Here is a 27,957-nt window from a genome sequence, read left to right as displayed (position 1 = left end):
GTTTATTGGATTAGATTACAATCATGTTAGGATTAAAGTCTTCCATCATCTTTAAATTCACCTCTCAAAAGCTGCAACTCATATTGTATCAAATTACAGTGAACATGGGAATTTTTCTACTTCCATTGAATCCTTGCACTCTTATCAAAGGGTCCAATTTGGCTAACAAGTTCACATTTATTTAAAGTATCAGGAATTAAAGCGAGTGATGTGCTAAACACTAAAATAATAGAAAGAATAATGGGAAAATTTGCCTCTTAAAGCCTTTGATACAATGGTTACCTTGAAAAAGTTCGATTTCAGTTTTATCAAGTTATTCAAATGCCTTTAGTCATGTTTCTATTGCATTACCCTGCTAGTCAGATTCATAACCATTTTTATCGTTAATATAAATATAATCTCTAGAACACTGTTTACAATTTACAGCTAATTCAATAAACTGCCATAATCTAGTGTGATATTTTCTATATTTTATTATCTTGTGTTTTGATTCAACAATTGTGAAACACCATGAGTTTGGACACAGAGCTCATAGTTACCATGCCACCATGGAAAAGAGAATTCATGGAAAAGAAACGAAAAAAAGAAAAGATGGAAGAGCTAAAGGTATTTTGAATTCATTTTTCGAATTATTTGTTTGTTATGAAATAGTGGAATTAAAATGGTTATGAAGAGAAGAGGTTTGCCCATTTATTAACCTTTGGTATTATCCAAATTTACAATCCTAGAATACTAACATAAAACTTGTTTGCTTTGAGATAACAGCCAAATTGCTTATGCAATATTTGTTTAATTTTAATCAATGCAAATGCTACCATATTACGTTCCAGTAGGTCACAGTTTGGAATGGGATAAAGACATAACATAATAGATTGGCTTCTAATATAAACTTTTATTCTAAATAAAGCGACTTTTTGTTGCCAGAAATAGTGCAAAAAACTATAATTGTTAAAAATAAAATTCTGAAGACATGATATTTAATTAAATGAAAAAAAATTTATGTATGTCATGTAGTAGTCTGTCAATTTTGCCATGATTCCATCTGAAAGTTCGAATGATTAAAATATATATATCAATGAAGAATTATTTTGTTTTGAGCTTTTGAAATATACCTTTGAAATAGTGTTGAATGTTTATAATTTATTATGGCATTGTGCCATGCATTAATCTCGTTTCTGTGAATTGTGTTACATCTACCTAAAAACACATTGGTAATTTATAATATGTGAATAATGCGACTCAAACATAATTCCAATTACAGTGCTTATTTTAGTTCTGGTACGAAGCATAAACTCTTATTTGGACTTTTGAAATTTTGTTTAAACAAATTACAAGTCTGTGAATTCACATTACGTTTATTGCTATGGGATCATGTTTATAAAATAAAAGTCATTTTTGTACTATCTAGATATGGATATCTTTCTTTTCCATATGTACTAATGATTAATTAGCTATTAAGCAAACCAGATATTTGCGAGTAATATGGGGAAAACTCCAATCACAGCACCACGCTTTTTGTCAGGAAATAATGTGTGATGCTTGAAAACAGTAGGAAATCCGTTATTATGTTGGTATTTTATTTTACTGTACTAATTCTCTTACAGTAACACTGTCAGAATTTAATAAGCATCAGCTTTCAGCAACAGCCCAACACTTTATCTAATCTTATTTAAATAGAAATTAAGTTTGACTTTCGTGATCAAATAGATCCTCTATTTATTTTGAGTATTTACATTCCCAGTTTATTTTAAAGATTGCGAAGTAGATATATTTGAATGAAACCAATTCTTCACGATTTTGTGTATAGGCCTAGTTCTGTGAAATGTGGTAGACATGACGTAAATGGCACAGTTTGACGGTGAAGTGTCACTGATTGTTTCATAAATTGTTTTAAAAGTTTAGATATTGATTATGGCTAGGTGGTTGTGCTGTATAGTTTTAACCAGTGTGGCGTGATTATTGATAGGCAAGTTACTCGAAAGTTGTTGACTATTGTAATGTAAGCATTGAAGTGCTATAATAAAGTTAGTAAAGTGGGTATAGTTGGATATTAAAAGTATTGTTTTCAGGTTTAGAGTCATTGAAAGGCATTTTTGAACAAACGACATGGAGATAATAGTTTTGTCAGCATCAACACTTGACTGTCTGATTACTAATATTAGTAATTTGACATTGCATCCACATTTATATTACCCAATATGTAATATAATACCATCAGATCGCCTGAGGGGTTTTTATTCACTGTAAGACGTCGTCGTTTATTCCTAATCAAAACTAAACTACTAAACATAGTCGAATTGCTCTTCCATTTACATACATTCACATCATCTAATTTAATGTAAAATTTATTCACATTTTTACAAGCATATTCGATAAGGAAAACGGAACGTTTAAAAAAATGCATTCATTTTCATTCACTAGATGTCATTATATTATACAGTACCTTGTACTCCTTATATTTGTCATAAGAATAGAGCTTGGCTCATCTATTATGGATAATATTTATTCCCATGCTTATAGCTTAAATTGCCTGGTACGCTGGGTTCGTTGCGCTTATTTCCCAGTTCGGGGAATAATTTGCTTAATCAATGGCAACTGAACATTGGAAATAGAAGCGTTAGCGTCAGTGCTTCTATAAATTCCCTTTTAGGATAGAACAAAAACAACGAGGTTAGAAAAATGCACCAACTAACGGAAATCCTTATATCACGCATTTTTGCGTTAGGAACCTTTATATATGATTAGTCATTTTTAGCCATTTGCCATGCCAGCTGTAGTTTTGTAATAGTTTTGTTGCTTTTATAATCAGAACCGATTACAGTTATAGTATTAAATTTAAATAATCCAGTATTATCGAGACTATTGTCTGATAATAGTTAATTCGTTAATAAGGGAATAAATTAGTTATAATTTCAAAATTGAGCCAAAGCACTAAAGGCGACAATGCTTGGAACCGAACACCACCTTGAAGAGCAGGTATGTTTTAAAACGAGTCTATTTGTTTTACGAGCTGTACAAATTAAGTGATAATATAAGGTAACTCAGAAACTGTCGTCGTCAAGATACTTTATGGGCGTACCGGGAATTTTTATGATTCAGGGAACGGATGTTTGCTGTACGATTGAAACGTTTTATTCAGTGCTATATTATGTCGATCAATTATGAAAAAAAAAAAAACTCGCTTCAGTTCTGCCTTTTAGCTTGAATATATGAAAATGACTTTTATGTGGAAAGAATGCTGTTCTTGAATTTGACATGTCGTTTAGCACTCATTCAAAACATGGTCTGACATTGCTCGTGGCGAATGGTATTAGCTATATATATATTTTTAAGAATTTCGCAATCAGTGGCACAACATTAATATGCGATAAATTGGCTTTCTGAATAACACAAGGCTGTGTGTATTACATCATTTGGTATTCGGAGTATTTTGACAGCTTGTATAGTATACTGAATTACATTTATTGACTTATAACATTCCTCACAGTCGTCAGTGTTCGAGCATTTCCCGCATATTGCTTGCTTCGTATGATACAATTATTTATAAATGATGCATTGATCTGCTATTTTGGAGGGTAAGCCCGCGAAGTTGTTAATTTTCCATGCAACATTTAAGGTTGCCTTTTATTATGCCATCAAAGGATCATTCAGGCTCCAATTTTCAACATTTGACATGCCTTTAATAAGCGGAAATTTAACGACCTTCGGATATAATTGTAATGCTAATCAGTAATCTGTAAAATACATTAAAACCGTGTCATTGTTCGCCTGATCTCCATGCTGTACGGATATAGGGAAGGGTAAAGGACCAACGAACATTTTTCATAAATTGATTTCATATTATTACTTACTATCAATGTGTTAAACGAGTTCGACACGTTTATTATCGTTTTTTCTGAAACAGTTTTCGACAATAAACAAAAAGGAATCATAAAATAGCCTGCAGCTAGAAATTTCGTTGATGTAGACTACAATATGAAACTTCCTACTCGTCAACAGCGTCATTGTCTGAATATAATTCATAATTTAGGTCATAAGATTCGCATGTAAAGGAATTTTGAAAACAACAAATCGATTGGTCTAAGTTACTGACTGCCCATTCGTTATTTAAAAGGTCATAAAATCGCTGTTCACTATCCATGAATAATATCTACATGTCTTTAAAGTGATCGATAAACTTTTATTAAGGCTGTAATTTGGGAATAGTCAGTAATTCATATATACAAAAGTCCGGTATGAATATATGGATAAAAAATAATTCTGCGACCTGTTGGTATAGGCTTGGTAACTAACTGTATGCAGGATGTGTATCAACAAATCGATGACCTTCGTAATCGTAACAAACTCGCAATTCGCGCGCCTGTGTTGATACTTCTAACGAAAGCATCATCATATCTCGTCTTAATTAAAATCGACCACTCACCCTGACTTAGCGTCGATGCTTTATTGTGTCTTCCCCCTTGAGACCCGACTCCCTTCCGTCAATACTAAGATTAAAAAGAAAATAATATCTTGTCGATGGTACTTGCCTCGTGGGACACTACTTCAGACGAAGCTTTTCTTACAGACTAGACATATTAAATTTTACTGTATAACACAATATATGGAACTTATTTCGACTTTCTTTGGATTTCCCGAAAGTGTCAAGTGTGAAAAATATCTTCTTATGATGAAACGTTTATCATTATGACTTCATTTTCAATGTACGCATGACATATGTTGCTAGGTACTTAATTATTTATACATACAGAGAATTACGCAAGCTAGCAAAAATTAAACAAGTAATCTAAACGCCTCATCCGACACAAAAGTGAAAACTATTGTGAATTTTAATGTCACAAACGGCATTCGCAAGAAAATGAGCTAGCGCCAATTCTCGGTGTGTGTGGTCTTAGCATTGTCAGAGACGAATATCGTTACATCCGCAAATCGAATGATATGAAATAAGAATTTTTAATAAAAACATTGTTTATAATTGAAATAGCAAATTAAATTACCCTTATCAGACTTTGGAAATCGTGGGAAAACAACTTATTACACCAACAAGACTCCTTGCCGATTACTATTTAATTAAAAAAAACACGTCATCTACGATTTTCCTCCCTGTCACGTACACCAAATGTTTTGAAATAGCAAATCCAGTTTTCTGACGTGAGATGTTTATCGGAAAAAAATGCGATTATGCTTGCCTATCTGCATTACGAATATGCACCAACGAGACAGCTGGTCCCTCGAGGTGGCGTAAGTCGCCTCGAAGTCTTAGCATCTGACCCCAAATTGGCGGCAAAGTTGATAGACCGTGACTCGAAAGCCAATTTTCAGCAGTTGTTTGATTCATAGCCATACCGCGTTGACTTCAATGTACCCTTAAATTCTTGTGTCCTATCCTGATGCGAAACAGAATTGGAGTCTTTCGTATTTTCTTTTCATTGTTATATTTTATTTTTCAATTTTCGTAACTCGGACCAGCGTAAACTTATTTTCTGATCCACTTGTGTGGTGCCACAATACTAATGTTTTTTTTCACCAATTGTTTAAAATTTTGTGTTGAAATATATATATATCATTTTTCTCCTGTCGTTCGGTTACTTTCGCCAATTCTCTATCAAATACCTTTGGAAATTGTAGTAGGCTATATGAGACATGGTTTGGGTGTGCCCACTTAGCAAACAACCATCTACTGCTTCCATAATACGTAGTATAAGGTGTGTTTTATTTGTACTTTGTGAGTATTTGAACGCTGTATATTCTTGTTCAATGTTTATGTTCTATTTAAGCTAATCGGGTGCACCTGTGTATCGTGATTGAAAGTCAAACTCGGCTTAATAATCGCTACATTCTGTTGATTACGGCCTTTTGTTTATTCAGTTACTTTCTTTGTTTTGTTGATGATGGTTGTGTGCCAGATTTTTGTCTTCGCCGTGCATGGCCTATAATTACCCTTACCTAAATATCGAAATTTATATGTGGTTCATTGTCAAACTAATACTATACTTCTTTCTCATTGGGTAGACATTTTTGTATTTATAAATCTCTCTTGTTGAAATAAACGAGTCTGTTATTTTTGTATTTCTGGTGACATGAATGAAAGTCTGGAAGAAAGGTTAATAATTTCGACCAAATTTTGATGGTATAGAAAAACTAATTTGAGAAATTTTTTTAAAGGCCGTAAAAAGCCGTTTAAAGCCGTATGAAGATTGTCTTTTCCGTGTTCAAGATGTTTCATGATCACCTTTTTATCAAGCTTACTTAAGCACTTCAATCCGTGCGTTGTCGTCATCTCATATACCTTCGATTTTTGATGTTTCTGATTGAGTAATTTAGCAAACAGGCCCTAGTCACATATAAATATATTCTCACTTGATTCGCGCTAGCGCTGATTTCAGCAACACCAATCAAATAACGCATTGGATTTTGGATCAGTGGGATTAAGAGATAAAAACCAAAGCTTAGCAATTATCGTGTAACACCTTCGCGACACGATAGTTTCCGAGTGCTTCAAACTTCGGGTATTTAAGTTCCAATTTGAACGGCTCTATTCGACAAACCTGTAATTAATAACTTAATTTGCACTCTTAAATAACTAGGAGATTACAATCGCTTCAGTCACTCCACAGAGTTAGAGATGGGCTGGAATGGTTAGGCATTTAGGTATTCGTGAATTGTTTGATAACAAGACTGGTGTATTTGATAACAAGATTGGTGTATTGCCTGTTCACTTTCGGTATTTCTCTCATACCGATGTTATGCCATCGGTTTATTTGATTCTAATGGCTTGAAAGTATACCAGGAATGTTAGCATGTCAACGGGCTCTCAGACCTCATTATTTGGTTGTTTGTTTACTAAAGCACACTTTCATTTTGTTTTATTAGGTAAATACGCAACGATTTACGCACCAAACAACCTTATCATACCCGCACTCAACCCCGTCCCAAAAAAGGTTTCATTTTAGCATACCTGAGCGATAAGCTATACTCTATGAAAATACGTGTCATTTACTATTATTGTACGGTTAACGTGGTATAGCATTGTCAACAGCGTGTAGAGCGATCCTATTTGATGTTAACTATGCAATGCGGAATATTTTACATGTAGTTTTAACCAGTACATTTCCAGCTATATTTGGATTTGATATTGCGAGTATTTTGATTTGATATTGCGAGTACCGGCAGATGGCTTAGCCGATAAATATGCTGTTTCTATTTTGCCGAGTGCTTAATTACTAGCTTGGGAGAAAAACCAAGGGGAAAGCCATTATTAGACTAGACGAAAACGACGGAGGCGGTTATTTAACGTACCGGTACTTACAAAACAGTGATTTCGATGACGAAAAAGGTTTGCTGGACAAAGCGAAAGGAAAAAACGACGTTTTGGGTAATTGCGGGTGTCGGCTCTTCGCGTGAGTAATACTGTTAGAAAGGAATTGTGCTCGGCTAGTGAAGTAGGAAGAGGGTTTTCCTATTTTTACGAAGAGATGGATTTTTTCAAATCGAACAGCGATCGGTAAGCTTAATTGTACATGCTATTCAATGTTTGTAATCCCGGAAAAAACTTCATCTCTGAAAGATACTTGGGATATCATAATTTTTTTTGTCCGGTTTTATATTGTCGCGGTTGCCAGTCTTGTGAAATTGGTAGACACCGATGAAATAGTTTGCCCCGACAATGTCCACCGCAAAAGCGTGTTACAGTACTCGAGGCCTCGCTTCCGGCAAATATTATTTTTGATAGAATATAATTTTCAATCTCATATGACTTTCTGTGGGTAGTCGTCGATTTGTCCTGGATCAGGTTGTACTTTAGTTTCTGAACAAAACTCTTTGGTAGGCTAGCCATGGGAATATTAGACGGCCGTTTTTGATTGATTCTTTTGATTGTCGATGTTTCAAGGGAAATTCAAGCGCATTTCAATATTATTTTTAAATTACTACCAATAAATGATGGTGTTGTCGTGATACATTTTTACGCTTTCCTGTTGGCTATAGCGGCTTGAACAGCCAGATATCCTAAAAGTGTTGCGATAGATTGTATATTGCTTTGATTGGCCGTCATTTATTTTCTTTTGCATGCTATGCAAACCCAGTTAGCACTGATTATATATTCAATACAACTCGCTTCCCTTTCTCCTTGTCTGGCAATTTCGATTTTTATTAACGTCACACCCGTGATCAAGGCTATCAAGTTCCGTGGTCCGTAAAATTGACTGCTTTGTGCTCTCGTTCACGTGTTATCCTGAATAGTTTGGTCGTCTCTGGGGGCGATTTATTTCCCCAACTCTCTAGCTAGCTCTAGCTCGTCTTAAAAGTATCCAGGTTACAGCAAAGTCAAAACGAAAATCAAGACCTCCTTATTTATCACGTGCAATTTTAGGCGTCTGAGCAATAAATTATTTAGGAATTCTCAAATTTCTCACTCTAAAAATGCAACGCAATCTCTTTCGCTATATTCATTTCATTGAATAAGAAGATTTTAATCACGAAGCGCAGTGTAGCTTATACGAAAGAGCATGAGGTACAGTAATTTGTAATTGGTATATGTTGAAGATATATTAGATTTTCGCGGATTTAAATACCACGCTTTTATTGTGTATTTATTAGACACGAAATGGACCTATGGATTGTTTTGCTGTAATGTTGTTATTCATCTTGTTTGTATTTCTTTTCTTTTTCATGTTGTAAAAAATCTCTCATCAACTACAGGGTCAACTGCTTTGAAAAGTGCAGTGGTTAAAGATTGTCGCCAGAAGTCTATTACTTTATGTCAAAAATTTCTGTTGGCTTGGTGGGATTCGTTTTTTGTGTGCGATGACGTAATCAAACTTAAACTTGTGGCGGCTCCGCGTTTGTTGCGTTCTGGTGGTCAGGCGAAGTCGCGGAGACTGGTACCGGTAGTCTACCGTGGCAGATTTCATACCGTACTATTTCGTTTTGCTATCGTGTCCATATATTTGAGCATTACTTTCTTGTTTATACTGAGGACTTTTAAATGTCCTTTGTGCAACGAAATGAAAATAACAAGAATGTGAAAATGAAATTTGTCATCATTATACTTTATGCAAAAGACTGGGAGAATTGCGTGATTCATGTAACAAGCAAAACTAGTGCTTTTTCGGTTATAATAATCTTCGACTAAACTAAGATGTCCACATTTTATTTTCGAGTAAGCATTACTTACACAAATAAACGAGGCAGGAAGTCCAACCTATCACTAAATTTTATATATCCTTCCTGTATTGTCCGTGTCTCGGTCTCAATCGAATCGTGCTTTGCTTTCGTAATATGGCAACAACTTGTATGTGCGAAGATTTATACATTCGCCAGATATGGCCAATTGGTATGACATTTACTACGACCAATCCTGTTCTGAATAGCGTACTTATTTAAAGTTAAAAACCAGATAAATATAACTTTGGCAGACGTATCTTGCGGCAGTGCCAAATGGGATAATTAAGATGCTTATTGTGTATAGGTCATATCGCATTCGGAAATACTTGTAATTCAAGTGAAATTTATGTGTGCATAGTCCTTGAAATACATTTTAAAGTTTTGAATTACGCTGTATATCAATGAGATTTACGAATCTTTTTAAATGTATATAGCTGAAGACGAGGATAAAAATCACCTCATGACATAGTAGCGTGGTAGTTTCCGGCTTGATTGTTCATGTCTTTCATACGCCTTTTGGATAGCGTTTGTATTATTTGCAAGCAGAAAGATAATGATACTGTGTTTGTATAATTTGCAAGCAGGAAGATAAAGACATTTAAATATTTTTCAATTCAAGTTAGCAAGGTATCTATTATTTTATAGTTTAATTGTCAGACGAATGTGGAATCCAAAATAAGAAATTCGTCTACTTTAATTTGCTATTTTTGTCTTTCAAACGCCTAGCGAAGCATAGTTTTATTCGTATGCTTGCAATGCATTTGTATGTTGTTGTTTTTTTGCGAGCGATGATATAATTCTCGTATTCCACTGTCAACGTGCATAATGAGGTCAACGTTTGCATGCAATTAAATTGGTGATTTTTCATAATCGTTATTGTTCGCTGTGTCGTTTTCGTACTTTGACACATATAAGAATTTCATTCTTAACGCCGCAAACGCATGAATTGTGATTCATAATAGCTGAAGACGTCAAATTCTCATCTTAAATCTTTTCAAAACGGTGATTAAATGAACCTACCGTCGTTGTCTTGGTGGTTTCGCCTCACGTAGAGATAAATTTAGCGCATCATGGTGTCCTAGTGTGAGTATTCCATGTTACATTGTATCCAATTATGATTGTGACCCATATCGAGGAGAATTTGACTAATCTTTTTATACACGGTATCATAGCCCACTGTGATAATATTTCCGGAACGAATAGGATTTCCATTCATTTTTAAAATTAAATCACCAACAGTAAGTCAGCAGGTGTTACAAAGTTAAGAAATTGTCAATTCACTCTCGATATTGATTTGTTGTATAGCCAATTTAAAGGCTTGTTAATTTCGCCCGTCGTATCGATTTGACGCACACAATTCGTCCTTGGTGAATTAACTCATTTCGTCGTCTAGGTTTCTGGGGTGCAGAATTAATTCGTTGTTGATGTGTCGAGGTAATTTTGACGGTTTTAACTTCTGATAAACTTGTTTTGCTCTTCTCTGCCGTTTTTTAATGTTTCGGCTGTGTTGCGGATAATATAAAGACTTCCTTTTGAAATATACAGTACTCAGGCGAATTATTTGTTTATGTCTACTTCTGAGAATATTCGGGGAAATGACTTGGGAGCAGTGGATGTGTTTATCATTAAATTGTTTTGGTTTCAATCGAAAATAATAATATTTCCTTAAACTCAATTGTTGAAATTTGGCTTCCAAAATATAGGATGCAATATGCGATGTTAATACTCTCTGAGTAAGTTAGGGACATGATGATAGAGCGTAGTTTTACTGAAAAGTTATTACTATCCGGACCTCTTATCTTGTCATTGCCAGTTTAGTTAGTCTCTTATTTATAGTCATATTTATACATGTTTTGCTCCGAACAAGGCTCTGGTTACCAACAAAATGTACCGGTAGTCTACTTGAAAAGTTAATATTATTGTTACATTCTGAAATATTTCCAAAAGTTATACATATCTACTTATTGAGCTACACCAATGTGATTCAGCCATAAGTTCCGAAACTTGTAACTTTAAATAAAATATATATAGATATTTATTCAACTAAATTGTGTAAGGCTATGGTTTTTATAAATATCTTTAGTCCCAAAGTTATTAGGATCTTCACTAAATTAACTTGACTTAGAAGACAGGCACCCTGTCCTAATTGTAATAAATGAGGGTGAAACATGATTACATGAACTATTTATGGTTTACTGTCTGAGACTTATTACTGCTTCATAAATTTTAGCTGTTTATGGTACATATAAGGATGTTTAGTAACATTTATCAATTACTCATGCATGGCAGTGTATATGCATATAAATTCAAATGAAAACCCAAGGTTTCTCTGAGTAAATTGCCTATATGTATTAATCTATCTTATGGGCGTAAAATGCATTGTCGATTGTGTAAAATCCAGATCATTCCGTAAATCTGCTTATATGTATTGTGAAAAAATTTTAAAAATATTTCACAAAATCATGAGTAGGTGCAATTGTTTCATTTAATCATATTTCTTTTTCAAACAGTCATGTGTGAAAACATGAACAACCCTGTCGACCAAGCGCTCAAAATTTATTTATTCTATTATTTTAAAACCACCAAAGCAATATTATGTATATCTTTACGCAATCAATGTTAATATATTATTGAATGGTATGCAGGCCAATTTCCTTCTCAGCTTCTTGCAATAGCAAAAAGTAATTACCATGTGGGATGATATAATATCATATTTGCGTGGATATAAGAACATATAATGAACCCTTTAATATACCGGTACTTTTTAGTTTGGATACATCAGATTTGTCAGACCTAATATAGCTTTGTCAAAAATATAATATAAATAAATAAACAAGCTAATATAAAATGGTGTTTGTTATTTAACATTTGGTTTCTATTGGGCATCAAATGAGTACCTGTGTATCAAAGGGTTAATTTTTTTTATCAGTCAGTCGCTTGAATCATCCAACCTTTAATAGAGATGCATCATTCTATATTGTTCCTTATTGCAGGCTTAAATGTGTATTGTATCTTCTTTGTAACACAGGTTCCCTTGTGGAAACGAGAGCTCTTGAAAAGAATCCATTCTAAGAATCAGAGAATGAATGAAGATCAGACTGATATTTTAGAAGAACACATACCTAAAGTAAGTTTATATTATATGTATGTAGTATATATATGGTTGGAAAATGAAAATAAAAATTTTAAGATTGTAACCTAAAAAGAGTGAACGGTTCTGTTTAATATTACCAGTATTTTGTATTACTTTGCCAATGTTTATCAATTCTCTTTCACTTGGAAAAGGCCAAGTATTTAATGTAGTTGGGAGTCGGGACTGGGAGATTTGGTTTATCCCTCGTATTTCCATATGCCCAGACGCAGAGAATTTTAGTTCAAAATAAGTCACTGTTCTCATTTGTCAAATTATCATTATATTATTATTCATTATGAACAATAAATCTTTGTGGGTTTCTAATAACAACATCATTCATGATTTATCTCATTGGATACCATGTAATACATTCTTAACAGATTACTGATAAGGCAATAAAGTTGTCATGTTGATTTACAACTTTCTTTTGTTTCGGTAATTCAATCAAGTGAATTCTTTACAATCAAGGCTATATGTGAATTATACAGGGTGACCCTCGTAAAAAACAAAATCCATAAATTTCTTAATTACTTCTACGAAAATTTATTTAGCACTCGAACTTCTATTTGTGTATGATTACAATCACCAAATAGTTTCAGTAATCTAGGACGCTTTGCACAAAAGTTATTTTCAAAATAAAGTACGGTAGGTCTCTTTTTATGGTCATTATGTTTTTGAATCTGATGATTGTATAAAATACTTTGCAACATTGTCAAATCTGCTGATGCGACCATTTTTACAATAATTTACATTGAAGCATAGCTGTGATCGTGAATTTTTTTTTTTTTTTAGCTATGATTGTGATTTTTTTATAAAACTAGTGCTAATTACTTATAACCTTTTTTTGTCCAGGTCTCAGACAATATATTCTTAGTACACGAGAAGCAGCATCGACCGAAATATTCATCAACTCCTCCCAACAAATCTTTGTCTCCAGAAATAGCAACAACTAATCCAATCAACATAACTTCTGTTGACAATATAATTATTATTGAGAATGAGGATAAGGTATTGTTTAAAGGGGGATCCCAAAGTATGCAAACCAAGATGACGGACATCGGAATGTAATATGTGTACTAGGTTAGGGTTAGGCCATAACTTTAGGTATAAATACTACGAGATGCTCTTGGCTAGTCTTCGAACTGATACTAGGACTAATTATCGCCTAACCCTAACCTGTTTCCCATGTTACGTTCCGATGTCCGCCATCTTGGTTCGCATACTTCGGGAGCACCGTTTTAAGTTTATATTACCTGGTCTCCATGATATTTCAAATTCAGATAAATGTATTCATGACTTGATAAACATTGTGTGATTGAATAAAAAAGAATATAAATAATTTGATCAAATTTACATTGGCTACGATTTTTCAACTGTTACTGACAAAAGGTCTGTTTTTATTAAATCTATCACACATGATTGGGAAGAGATAATGCTGTAGCTGACCCAGATCATTTCGCTATTATGTAATGGTTAGCTACTGAACTAGATGTCATTTATTCACTCTTGTTTATTAATATTTGGTGTAGATGGCATCAATTTTCTCGAATGAAATTATCCTAAAATTACAAACAATATTGACAAAACAAAAAAACAGATCTACAAATATATTTGTAAATTTGTAGTGTAATTTAGATAGATATCTTCAATCTTGCTATAGCCTCCTTGCATTATTTGCATACAGATCCACCGGCTCAAAAGCATAGAAGAAGGATAAGTAGTCAGTCCAACAGAAACCAAATCAGTAGCGCTACTTTAGATTTCTTATAATAAAACTGAATAAGCTCAGCAATTATTTTGTTTATATTTCAATGCAGCCCAACTTTTTTTTCCTTGAAGTGACTCTAATGTTATTGTTATATTTTTCAGTCTGTCAACAATGAAGTAACATCTAACAACAATTCTGAATCTGTTTTTGCAACGGACGAAACGAAGGAATATCCAAAAGTGGGGATCGTACATAAACTTCTAGGACGCTTTCAAACTGATAAATCTGACCAACAACAAAAGACTAAAACCTATCACATTCCAACTTATCAAAGATCAAAAAGTTCTGAAGTTGTTAAATCACCAACAACATTGACACATATTGAACCTTACCCAACAGTGATTGTTGAAAAGAAAACACAAAATTTAGAATCACAGGATACTGTAAAATCCACAATGCCAACAGATATGCTATCACCACTTCTTATATCCTCCGCCAAGCCATTTTCCAAGCAAGCTATGTCAAGTACTGATCACGGTTTTCATCATGTTAATGTCCCCATTCGTAAAGTATCAGCCCCGACCAGTCCAAAGCATGTTGTATCGCCAACAAAAACTGAACCAGCGGCTTCTAAACCAGATGTTTCAAATGAAATTGAAACAAAAAATAAAGACACCAGCTCATTCAATGACGATTTATCAAAGCTACACAGCGCTAGAGAGGATAACACAAATTTTGTACGCACCACTGTCAAAACAGAACCACAGCATGCTCCATACAGTGTCACTTCTCTAAAAAAACACACGGATTTGAAAAATGGTGAAACTCTACATTCTAGCGGAAGTACTGTAGAGCAGACTAGTAATGCAAAGGAAATCCAGAAACCAAAACTGCAAGATAAAAGCAACTTTACATCTTATCGTCAAGGTGCCAAAACGCAGGCAAATGAAGCTCATAAGCCAGAGAATATGCAAACAATCCCGAAATATGAGCCTCCTAAGAAAGAGATTATTATAAAGCCATCTGTAGAAAGCCAAAAACCAAAAGTTCAAATTAAGCCCTCAACAATGAAAGAAAATAATAGCTCTGTACAAAGTCATCCACCGTATGTAAAAAAGTATGGCAAAGGGGAAAATGAATTCATGAAAATTGTACACGAATCTCTCGATGAATCAACATTGAAAAGTAAATTGGCAATTAAAGCTAATAAACTCATGATGACTTCAAAAACTTTAAAAATTACCCCGTCAAGGGCTAGAAAACAGTTTCCTCAAAATGAACCAGAATTAGCTACGGCCACACCCACCAAAACTATGACAAAAGTTTCAACAGCATCAGAAAAAAATCATAAACCAATCCCTGCAAAAAGATTGAGCGTTGAAAAGGAAATTCATATTATGGAAAATAAAGAGTCAACACCAGAACCTACAAAGTCTTGGGTAACAAATCAACCCAGGGATGAATTGCCATCACAAGAACTTGTGAAGTCTCACACGAAAGCCCCACCCTTACAAGAACCCGTCAAACCTTGGGTGAAAAGTCCCACCCAATACGATCTACCATCACCAGAACCAGTTAATAAGTCATGGGTTAAGGATTCACCCAAAAAGGATTTGCCATCACAAGAACCTGTTGGGGGTTATGTGAAGGCCCCACCCGAAGGTGATCTGCCTTCAACATCAATTGACGATATTCTTAACGAAACGAATCTCGTTATCACACCTGTGGCATCATTACCAATTTCACCAACCGAACCAAGGAAGGATATTGTAATTTTTAAGGAAGAGAAGAAAAAATCAATCGCTACCATTCCATCACCATCTAATTCGAATGATATTCATAAACCTTCGACTATGTTTACAAACAGGACTAATTCCAATACAATATCCGTTATCCCTAAAACAGAATCTGTGCAAAAGCCTGCGTCATTTGGTTCTAGATTTCCTTCGTCAACATCGGGATCAAGTCGTGGAAAAAGTTTCACAATTGATCCAAGCAAATTTCGTAAATCTGCTGCTGCACCTGTTCCACCACCAACCAATATTGTAAAGGTATGTATGGCATGGTTTTATAATATTTGACACTGCAGAACAGAAATTTGATGGGTTCATGGTACAAAATTATAAATTTGTCAGTAAGTCTTTTCATACATATTTCCCTGACGGTATGATTGTTCTGATAATGTAACTTACAGAAAGTGATTCTGAATTGAAAAAATTTTATTCAATTTTGAAAAAAGCATTAATTTAGTGAAAATTTTAATATATTTCTCATTTGCGTAAAAATCATGTACTATTAATACAACTTAAAATTACAGCAATAAGTTTTAAAAAAATATTTTTTTAATGCTTTCTAGTAATCTTCCACAATGCCATACTTCAGTTTTAGATCCTGTTATTTCTAAAAATTTCATGTATATGTAGTCAAAAATACACCCTCATATCTATCACTTTTATTCAATTTTCTAAACAGAATAACTTTGATCCCGAAACTAGTCCTCAGCATAAGATTTACCGTTTAATAAAATGTTGTTTAATACCTTTTCACCCAAATTTCCATTATAGTTGTACCTTAAGCTGTAGCTGTCTCGTTGATGAACTGCAAACACATATGTTATGTACAATAGTACTTAAAGTATGTGGCACGTGGTGCCAACCACTGATAACATGATATCAAACAAATGGGGTTAACCATAAATTAGTTAATTATTTAGCAAAAGAGCATATATAGAATTTGTATCGGACAGCAGTATACTAGTTAGACATTGGTTGTGATAGGTAGTGCTGTGATCAGAAAACCAGAATGTCCGTCAACAATATGTGTTTTGCTGTTGTGAGTCAGTTGGAAAAGTAATTTTGCACTGGGTTATTATCAGTAGCTAACTAGTAAACCACAATTGCGAGTCTCGTAGAAAAAATTCATCAAATATTCATGGTTTGAATTGTGAATATACGTCTCTTAGTCAAATTTTCACTTGTGGAGTTAGTTATGTTGATTGTTGATTATATTTTAGTGCTACCACTACCAGGATAGACAGGCATTTTGTGAGGATAACTTGGCTTTTTAGATGTGAAGACAATTAAACAAGCTTTAATCATAGAACAGTGAATGAGTGAATATTTGTATATTAATGAGAAGTAATATAGCCTGTTGTTTTATAAAAGATATTGTAATTTTATATTAATTGTGGACTGGATAAATTTTACATTAAAGCATATCATTCTTAAATTAGATTTCTTCTTTTTAGTTACCACTCTAATATGTACAATGTATATAATAAATGTTATTCTATACCTGGCATGAGCAAACTACGGCCAAATCCGGCCTGTTGGGTAATTTAATCTGGCATGTCTGATGCTGCCACAATCAAACTAAAACCAAATTTTGCTGATTTAGTTAAAAAATAGCTCAAGGAATTTGTTGAGATTGCTATTCAATTCAGTTTTGGCGCGAGGCTCATTGTTTTCTACTTTTACTTTTGTAACACTGTAAATATTGTTCATAAAATGTAACTTTTCATGTCACACTTGCATGGCCCGCCAGTCTGGATGGGCAAAATTTTTGGCACCTGATTACATAACGTGTTTAAAATTTGTCTTCTTACTTTATTTCACACAGGGATCTGGCAACACTCGTATGATAGTTCCTGGAAATAAGCCTAACGTTGCAGAAACTGATTCCATTGAATCAGCAAAATCTGGAAAAAGGAAACTCACAGTGGATCAAATCACAGTTATCGGTGGGTACATCTCTCTTGAGAGATCATGCCTCATTAAGAATACAAAGAGAAAAAAATCGGTAAGATTAATAAATCTGGGCATTACCTTGTACCAAAATGAAAGTAGGCTATATCAAATTTCACTACTATCAAGACAAAATTTGCTGATTGCCAACTTTTACGACAGGCGGAAAATGTTTACTCTTACTCGTACATCTTATTATATGTATTATATATACTTTCATATTTGTTCTTTTTTGCAAATATTGACAATCAGAAAATTAAACTTTTCCTTTTTCAACTCCAACTGCCAAAATCTCAGGTTCTGTGGTTGGCTCATCGTGCTAACTTTTACCATTGCACTCCTGTCATAGGGTGGCTTAGATAGCCACTGGCTGGTTATGGGACGCAGCCAGCATTTTTTGAGCGTGGAGTTTCAAAAATCGGAATGGGAAATTTCTGATGCAGCAGCTTCTGAAACAGACATTGCGATCACGCCACCTGTTAAAATAGCTGACTTTTTCAGAGGATAACCAGTTTTCTGTCATGTAGAGGGGGGGGGGGGGTGCCATATGAGTAAATCGTATTATCGGCTTTCATCTACCCTATGATAAATATGAGAATCCTATCTTATTCTCATGGTCAAGACCCAAGAATACAATCTTACAGATGGGTTTTTAAGCAGACATATGTAAGCAGACGTGTATTTGTTGATACTTCTAGTCTGAAAAAAAGTTTGTCTATGCGCATTAGCGTAATTGGCAATCTTCTTGATAGACCCTAAAAAATAAACATAAGCATTGGCTTATAGTTAATTTCTGAAACAATCATACAATAATTCCATGCAGCCACCATGGCTTTATGAACAACTTGATGTTAAATAAAAGAGACCATTTAACAAATTTACATAAATGAGGGATGCGAGGTCAGTAACAAAATTAAAGACAGTGTTCTAAGCACTGTCTAATCAACATGATATGCGAAGAGTTTGACGAAATTTGTTAAGCGAGTAGATTAATAATTTACCAAGGTTTGTTTATTCGTTCTTGTCCATAAGTCACGCATATTTCTGTTTAATTATAAGTTGTATTACTAAGAAATCCATTACGTGATTAAAGGGCATCCTTGGGTCGTTCGTGTGTAATATTTGAGTTGCTGTAGTTTGGCTGTTTTCCCTCGCATAAATTTCCTTAATTATTCCTCTCATATTGACCATGTCGTAAGCGCATCTCGCAAAAAGGAACTCAAAATAAGCTATAAATGTATATAGTCAGACAACTGTAAAAGTTACTTTTCATATGCTTCCATGGAAGGATAGCTGTGGTCGACTGCCAATTTTGTTAGTCCGTTTTGGCCCATGCTTTTTTTCTGTGTATGCTTGATTTATTCTGTTTCAATACCTTTTTATATTTCCAGGTTTCATCAATATCTTTTTGTGAAGATAAAGACCTTGAGAAAACATTTACTTATGCATCAGAAAGATCATTGTTGGCTCTTGAAACAAAAGCAACAGTGAATACTGTTACGAAAGCACCAGGATTTGGAAGTAAGAAATCTGAATATATATAAATTATGAATGGAATATAAATTCGCATTGCCCAGTGGGCATGTGTTGCCATTTTTTTTAAATCAAATTGATTTGTTGTTGATAGGGTTCCGTAATACAGTCTATATTGATATGTAAAAATGCCGAGATATGGTTCCTATCAATATTTTAATCAGGGGTGAAATTGGAGAAAAAATGATTAGCACTCCATTCTACGTTTTATCAAGTTCCATTCCATATTTTTGTTCAGTTTAAATGACATTGTGTTAAGATATAGCTTATAACGACATACAACACAAGGGTTTCATTCAATTCCTGATTCAACTGAAATTTCGGAATGATTGTAATTGCATTTCAATTAAATGTAATATACCGACTATTTTGGACGCTCTCCATATGTTAGTCTAATCTTAGATGGGTTTTAATAAGTAATTGTCTCTTTCCTATATTTTTTCTCTCTCTCTCTCTCCATTTCTTCACTTCTTCTATCCAACTCTTACATCGATAGAACTTGTACCTGTGTATCGAAGACGACAAGGCGAGTGTGCATTATGTTTTATTTCTCATAGTAATTGTGTTTTATTTTCCTTTTGTCATCATTTGTTTGGTCAATTTAGCCACACTGAATCTTCGCACAAGATTTTCGTTCTCTGTTATAAACTGTTACCTTCTTCCTGATTCTATCATTAAATAATACAGCTTTTCCAACTTTGAATGCTTCTTTTTGATACTAGTATGTTTGGGTATGTAAATATACTTCCAATGATATTCAAGAATATGTGTTTGCTGGTTTAAATGGCGTACTGTGGCATGTTAAAATTGTACTGACGCATTTCATTCTTTTTTTCTTTCGTTGGAAATATAACTACTCTGAAATTTAAATCCTGTAATAAATTTGTTCAAATATTTGTATCTACAGAAGATAGCACCATAGGAAAATACACACCAAAATATCTTTTGTCAATGAAATCTGAGGAACTTGATGATGAAGATACAAGTGATTCGAAATCAGTGTCAACAACATCTTCAGAAAAAGAAATAGCGACTTCTAATGATGCCACACCAGATGATAATGCTGCAACATGGGACGACGTGACCAATTCAAGTTCAACAACAGACATCCTATTTTAAGTTTGAAGTTTTTTCTTCTCTGTGCACTTACTCGGTTATATTTGTTGCATCATAATTTGTTTTCAGGTATCCATTCACAACAATAATATAATTACTGCCTACCCAGGGCAAGATACAATGATAAGCTACAATATAAAAAGCCATTTAAAATATCATACTCAAGCTTCATACTTTAATTTTTTGTGTTATTTGCATCTATTTGCCATGTCTTATGCTCTTGGCATGTGTTAGCGTTGAAAGTTTTAATTTAAATGAATTTATATTGTGTTGCACTATTAGTATTAGAAAAATACTTACCACACTATTCAAGGCAGGACATTTTATTATCAATATAACTTATACCAATCAATTTAAACATGATCTGACCGAATCATCGATACTTATATTTAACTGGAAGCCCACTTGTTTTCGTGTTACACAATACACTGAATCAGGGATGTCCAAAGCGAATCGAATACATTCCAATTTAATTATATTCGATTCAAAAAAATGGAGTTTAGGAATAATTTAGAATATTTTTATTTGAAAATTAGAAAATTTCGGGCCACCAGAAAAGCAGATATATATTTCCACATGAACTTGCCCGTAATTTAGAATGTATTCGATATTCTATATTCAAAAATATTTTTTTCAGAATGAATTGATATAGTGAAATATTTGGTTTTGGCCATCCCTGCGAGCGAACAATATCGGTGTCCGCTTAATATTCTTGCCTTGGCTAAACTGTATACATTTCTTTCAATTTTGAGCGAGTGTTCCTTGTTTCATATTTTTAACTTTAATTATTATGTTAATTATGTTTTATTCTAATTATATTACAAATTCTAGATAAGAGACATTTTTTTATGTGGTGTGCAATTTTTTTAAAACCTTGCGACATAGGTCAATACGGTTTGAAAAATATATTTTGTTCAAGACATTTGCGGCAGATTGTATTCCATACAATTTGAGCTAATTTTTATGCTTCTTTCTTCATTATGTTAATACAGTGGTTTTCAACAACTTTGGTAGAGCAGGACCCCTGTGTAATAGTTTAAATTTGTTTCATTGTTTAAATTGTATAAATTATAAATATACATAAAAGCTTAATAATGGAATAAAATGATCTTTATAGTGTAACAAGTTTAATGAAAGTGTCAAACCAAATAGGTATTTGATTACATTTAAACAGTATACAAATATTGGTATTCCCGTAGTATGTGTACCAGGTTAGGGTTAGGCCATAATTTCAGGTACAAATACTATGGGAGTCTCTTGGCTAGTCCCCGAATTCGTAAAAGAACTAAAATAAGGAAAATTGGAATAAAATTATGGCCTAACCCTAACCTGGTACACACTCTATGTTCAGGTGCCTGCCATCTTGGTTCACATACTGCAGGAGCACCCAAATAATAATATATGGACTCTTAGATTGGAATGGAAACTTGCCGAACCCCTGGACTGTACTGGCGGAATCCTAGGGTTCTGCGGAACACCAGTTGAAAACCACTTTATTAACATATTATTCTCCTTCTAAAGTGTATGATTTTCTAACGGATGTGAACACTGGTTGTATTTATCCAGTTATGAGTACCATTTAGGAACTTATCTGCTAATAAGTAATTATTTTCCAACATTATTCTATTTTCATATCAGTCCTAGTTATACCATCCCTAACCGACTTTTCTTATAACTCTGTATTAAATTTACTCAAGATTCCTATTTCTGAAATTTTATTAATTTATAATTAATTATTAAAAAATTAAGTAACAAATTTCTTCATGTAGCAAAGGCAAATTTTTGCTATTTATACCCTTCATATTACAGTATTTACTATCTTACATTATTCATCCACTATCTGAAAAATCATCATAGGATGCGATAAAGTGGGGTCATCAATCCCGACTACGTGGCCAAGGTATCATAATTTTTTTACACATCCAAGTTCAATGTGAAAATCAAAATTTTTTAGGACGGATCAAATATTTAATATAATCAACATGCCATCCCGAAATCCTCTTAGGAGCAATCAATTCTAAAATGTAATTTTTACATCAAGATTCTGGTGATGCTGATATTATTTTATTTTTTCGCATGAGCTGTGCAACTTACATCTGTTTTCGTCTGTTTCAAAAGATTTTTTGATTTGGCTTCATTCATTAGGAGCTGCCATTTGCTTGGAGTTTTAGTTTCATAGTCCATTACTATAGTTTGCGCATTTTTTTTTTTCGCTACGCTGAACAGCATTTTCCATCCTAAAGAGCTTTATATTCAGTTTATTGTGCTGTAAGTTTTACCTTGATTTTTATTTAATTTTCCCATTTATATCAGTGATCTGACCACTCAGAGCTGTTTAGTCATAACTTCCTATTTGCGTTGCCATGGAGTGTTGGAAATCAAGAAAGTTTTCAAGTAGAAAATTACCATTTCTTATCCCTGGAATAAATGCTGGATAGTCGTGCACGGTTTGCCTATACATGGTAAATTAAAATTTCTTATCTTGGTATCGTCTCATTATCAAAATAGTGCTGTTATCTAAGAATCAGCTTATGTATGCAAGAAATAAATTATGAAAATATATTCCAGTCTGCATTTTTTTAGTAAGCGTAACTGGTGCTCGATTCGGTCGCTGGTACCACAATCTTTTCATTGTGCTCGACGGCTGGCATATCGTGCTATCGCCTTTTTATCTCCGGATTTAGGATTTACCTATTGATCCCGGGGAAGAAGAAAGTGGGCTTAATCATATGCCGAACCAACGCCTCTTGTCCGGTTACCAGTCCATGCCGTTATGGTTATAGTTAGTCAGTTGTTTGTTTTAGATGCGTGGTGGAGGAAGTCCTAACCGACCAGCGGTAACGTGAACCACCCTACGGGAGTTAGACAATCCTCTCGCACATAATTACCACCACGGGATTCAAACTTACAAATCCACACAGGGTAATCAGAGATGTGGTGGCAAGCGTATTCCTAACGCTTAGCACGACAGATGACACAGCCGAGCCGATCCGGTGACCGTACATTAGAACCCATGTGTATATCCGCTGGTTCAATCTATATGCGGGTGCTAACATGGGTTAGGGTTAGTATGGGTTCAAATATCCGTGAAACAAAAAAAAATCCATAGGTGCAATTGTCGTGGGTGTACGTGGTTCAAATGTACACGGGGACAAATGTAATGGAACCAGCCGATCCTAAATGAGAAGAAGCGTTAAACGATCTCATCATCAGTGAGGCAGTTCAGGCAAGACGCTGATCGACCGAATTTATAGTAACCGATCTGAACTGCGAGAAGACCCGATCCTTGGTATTCGTAAGCATGATTACCGTTTTGATTAGGCACTTCAAGAGCTGTATATGCTTCCAGTCTAAACGTGAATGAAATACCAAAGGATACAAGTCACAACTGTAGTTTGAAACTTTACCGGTATCTAGTAGTCTACCTCGAGGTGGTTCAAGGTTGCTAGATTGAAGGACTGCAGAAACTTTTAAGGAGGTCTCGCGGGTCGCAAGTCGGAGAAAACCCCAAAATGATCGAAATATCGCGAGTTCACTTACTTTAAATTTATTAAACAACGTGAGTTTACCGTTCTAATCAGACTATTATTATGTTGCCTGGCTGGCGTTCTTTTATAGAAGATATAGATATATATATATATAAGGCCTTCAGTTATTTTAAAATTTATTCCCGAGAATTACCGTTGTATTTTCCGCATCTCGCGTTTAATGTCGCTTCAAATTATATTCTTTCGTGACACATATAACTTAAAATCAGACCAGACACTGTGTGATGCGCAAGGAAATACACTTCCGCCGTGTTTTCCTTATGTCACCTTGTGACACTCATTTTATTACGAATTGTTATATTTGAGTAATTTAAAAACCAGCAGCATGAGCAAGTTTAGTGCCATCGTCAAATAACAACCAAGTCCGTCTAAGTTGGTATTTCGGGACCTAGCTAAAAAAAACTGGATTGCGCGGCGTTGACGTCGGCTCTGCGTTTTGTCACACTTTGGAATAGACCTGGTGAGAACGCTGAAGAAGAAAAGATGAGAACTGAAATGGAAGAGACATTTGTGATAGGTGTTCAAAAGGGCGTCTGCGGCATTGGAAGGAGATGTAATAGATTAATATAGCTTTGAGAGTGTTAAAAGTGAGAGTTTAAGGAAAAATGTAATAGTAGGTAACGGCAAAAGCGTATTTCTAACATATTTTAAAGAATTTGGTACAATCGGCGAAAATTTGAACCAATCAAATCGCCGCATCTACCAAATCTAAACATGATATATAGTAATTTTCCAGAATATTATAGGGCACAGACGGCGTATATGGCATTAATAATAAATAATGGTTTTGTTATGCGTTACTCCGATTAATATTAAATGCACCACAATTTGTAACAAATGTGCAAATAGTTCCAACCTCTAATTAATCGTTTCATCATTTTGTCTTCACATGAATTGTTTCCCCAAGTGCGGCTGAATACTTGAACACAATACAATTTTAACAAAGGGGTGCTCCACCTACATTTTGCTGCCAAGTTAAATTGATCGCGTTACCGAAATAGCTCTTCTCTTCTGGCCAAAATAGCCCTTCATGGCGTCGCAAAATTGCCCACGACAGGGCAAAATGCATTAGTAAGCGCGCAATTCGAAATTCAATGTTAGGATATTCTATCTATGACTATTTAAGTGTAAAGATTTATGACGGATAATACTCAGTTATTATTTGCTAGGTAAATTATATGAAACACACATGATGTCGGAGTAGTGTTATTGTTAGCGTAGAAAATGGATTGGTATTTCCAATATGCATTTTATATATTATGTAGTTACAGAGAAGTGGCCATTTTCACAAAGTAAAGAAATCATTGACACGTAGCTGTTTCAAATACTTTTAACTGTAAGTATAGGCGAAGCTAAAGTTGAATTTAAAGTTGCATATATGTAAAAGTATTATAAACATCGTTGAGTTATTAGAAAGTTGGAAATAAGGAATTCACTCCGAATGGGTACTTTTACACAAACAAATGTCTATATCTCGAGACAATTGCAACGATGGAATATTAAAATTTATTTCTATTTTTTCGTTCAAGCTCGGGTGTATCATGTTACTCTTTTCGTACAAAGCTCAAATTGATTTCAAATCCATATTTAGAAGTAACGCATTTAGTTATCCAAGTAACTACGCAATGTCGCCTTGTAACATTCATGTCTAACTAATGACGTATCTTGCGTGTAAACACATTAGTTATCTGGACACATTCACAAAAGCGTCAATTCATTCACTAACAAGACAGATGATGTATCATCTTTGAGGTAATCAAATATTGCAGAGCTGGGTTGATAGAGTCCGTGTGTTGGGTATACACGGATACAAACATCAGGTCATTAGAACCGTTATCAAGCATGTCTAAAGGATAACTACAGTTTGAAACTTTAAAATGTTGAAAAAGTTTGCACGGGTCAGACTGAATAAACTGGAATGACTGATTGCGTCTCGTAATATATACAGAGTGCTGAAGAGAAATTGCTGTGCTTAGATAAGATGGATTGGTTCAAGTGCACGCGTACCATTCGGTATAACATGACGTGCATTTGAGTTGAGAGCGATAGCCAACGTCATTTCGTGATCGCTTTACGTGCTGAAATGAAATTAAGGCCCGTGGGGTACAACGAAAACTTCAAGAAAAGAAAAAGATTTCTGGTAGTTACAGGCACAAAAAGTTTGGTTACTGATCTTATGATATGTGTTGTTCTCTTTGCACAGGCCAGCTGTTAGGGCATTGTAACGTCATAGGCGTGGATAATAAATTGGACTCAGGTATAGGCTTTGCAACGCGAAGAGGTTTGAATTACTCGCACGACTGAAATAAAAACTCGTTTCGCGGGCCGCACACCATTCAAAATTTGCACTTCTCCGCGGGTCGCACTATTTCTCCTTGTCGGTCGCATTTTCCCAAGTGCAGTTTCAAGTATTTTGTGGCGTCTACAGCTGCCGCAAAACCATGGCGGGATTTCCAAACCACGGCCACTAAGACCAAACCCACGGCGACTGACTTTTTAGCTGCCACAAACCAATAGCGAGCTGCCGTGGTTACGGCAGCAAATCGAATACCACCAATTTTACTGCCGTAACCACGGCAGGTCGGCTGTAATAGCAGGGCTGCCCCTAATCTGCTGATGGTGATAAATATTTGGTGAGTTGGAATGTTTTTCTTATGGATACAGTTTGGATGGATTTGGGGTTAGGGTTAGGGTTCAAGTAGATATAATTTCGCATGATAAACTAAAATATGGTACATGAATTTGTAAATATACCGGTAATAGCGCCATAAAACCATGGCAGGAGACGGCGTGGTACGTTCGTGGCAGGAGCTGCCATGAAGTGGTAAGAACTGCGCCTCCATTTTCCTCGCGGTCCGCAGGTTGCACATCCCTGCCACAGAAGTTATTATTTGTTGGGATTCAGGACGGTATACTGTAGCGTTAACGAACTATTTTCAACGTTCAGTTCGGGATGAATACTTCAAAGTTCAAGTATATGTATATATTTGAATGCTTATTTACTAATTAATTTTTGGATACGTACCAGTATATTGAATTTTATTGAAGTATCAATATGCCGTATTCTCAAGCTGTAATTCGCCTAACTTGAAAACGAGTATAGAGTACATATTAAAACTTTTACTTATAAAATTGTGTCCGCTACTTTTCAGACGATTAATCGCGATTAAGAATTAAATAATATTTCCTAGAAATAATTTTTCAAGTGCCACAGGAAAGATTGACAATGAATCGTATGAACGGATAGAAATTATTTCTTGTCTACCACACGTGTAAACAACGCAAAATATTCGTTCTCAGTATCATGTTTATACTTCTCATTGACCAGCAATCAGAATGGTCACTTATTTCACTCATGAAAAATTTAATTTCGTACGCTGGGAATGTTTACATAATTTGGCCACTTAGTCGTCGAATATCGAATTTGAAATGAAAATTGACTATGTTTTAACAACTCACATTAATAAGCTGCTGTAGCCTTATGAAGAGATTATAGCATCCATGACAACATAGCGCAAAAACAAATACACTTAGGATGGGATAGATGTTAATATTTTACATTTTATTTCGCAAGGGAGAGGGACTTTGACGCACCCTTTTTCCGCAATCGAGATATCAATCAGAGAACAAATCAAACTTGGCAATTTGATTTTTTGCTCATACTTGGTAGACTTTTAATTGAAACTCCACAGTCAATAAAAAAGTACTTTGCAATATTTATCTTCCAATCTTATGTCTTCACCAGTCGCGTTAAAAATATTAAATCGGCACGCAATGAGGAGTATTATGTAAGTGTTGAAATAAGATATTTCATTTTAATACGAATGCAGTATGTATCTATTGTATTTATTTAAACTGTTTTGATAGCGTCAAAAGTTGCCCTGAAAAGCCGACCAACAAAGGAATGTCCGCTTAAAAACTAAAATCGGACAACGGCGGAGTCAAGGCCGCATTGTATCATTATACTATCCGCTGTAAAAATAGTAATCACGAATTGAAACTATTCTTTGT

General features: G+C 34.5%; 1 protein-coding gene across 6 annotated transcripts; it reads left to right on the top strand.

Moving 5' to 3' along the window:
• The first annotated feature begins 410 nt into the window (after positions 1–410).
• On the top strand, positions 411–22,960 carry LOC120345195 (uncharacterized). Of its 6 annotated transcripts, none has more exons than XM_039414627.2 (7): positions 411–606; positions 12,194–12,292; positions 13,151–13,306; positions 14,168–16,057; positions 17,625–17,804; positions 19,141–19,270; positions 20,190–22,960. In XM_039414627.2, exons 1-7 carry the CDS (start codon positions 511–513, stop codon positions 20,399–20,401), a joined length of 2,763 nt encoding a protein of 920 aa, XP_039270561.2. In that variant the 5' UTR covers positions 411–510; the 3' UTR covers positions 20,402–22,960. The 6 variants fall into 6 exon arrangements, with proteins under 6 accessions (XP_039270561.2, XP_077968528.1, XP_077968529.1 ...); XM_078112402.1 differs by lacking the exon at positions 411–606 and adding an exon at positions 2,830–2,976; XM_078112403.1 differs by lacking the exon at positions 411–606 and adding an exon at positions 6,673–7,504.
• The last annotated feature ends 4,997 nt before the right edge of the window (positions 22,961–27,957 follow it).

The sequence above is a fragment of the Styela clava genome, chromosome 5, assembly GCF_964204865.1.
Source record: "Styela clava chromosome 5, kaStyClav1.hap1.2, whole genome shotgun sequence".
Taxonomy (NCBI): Eukaryota; Metazoa; Chordata; class Ascidiacea; order Stolidobranchia; family Styelidae; genus Styela; species Styela clava.
The sequence above is the reverse complement of the archived record's forward strand: the minus strand, read 5'-3'. Positions and strand labels throughout refer to the sequence as shown.

Coding starts and splice junctions, on each gene's coding strand:
- LOC120345195 (XM_039414627.2), top strand. CDS start 511: ATGAGTTTGGACACAGAGCTCATAGTTACCATGCCACCATGGAAAAGA. Junction 12,293..13,150: donor TAGAAGAACACATACCTAAA/GTAAGTTTATAT, acceptor TTTTTTGTCCAG/GTCTCAGACAATATATTCTT. Junction 16,058..17,624: donor CACCAACCAATATTGTAAAG/GTATGTATGGCA, acceptor TATTTCACACAG/GGATCTGGCAACACTCGTAT.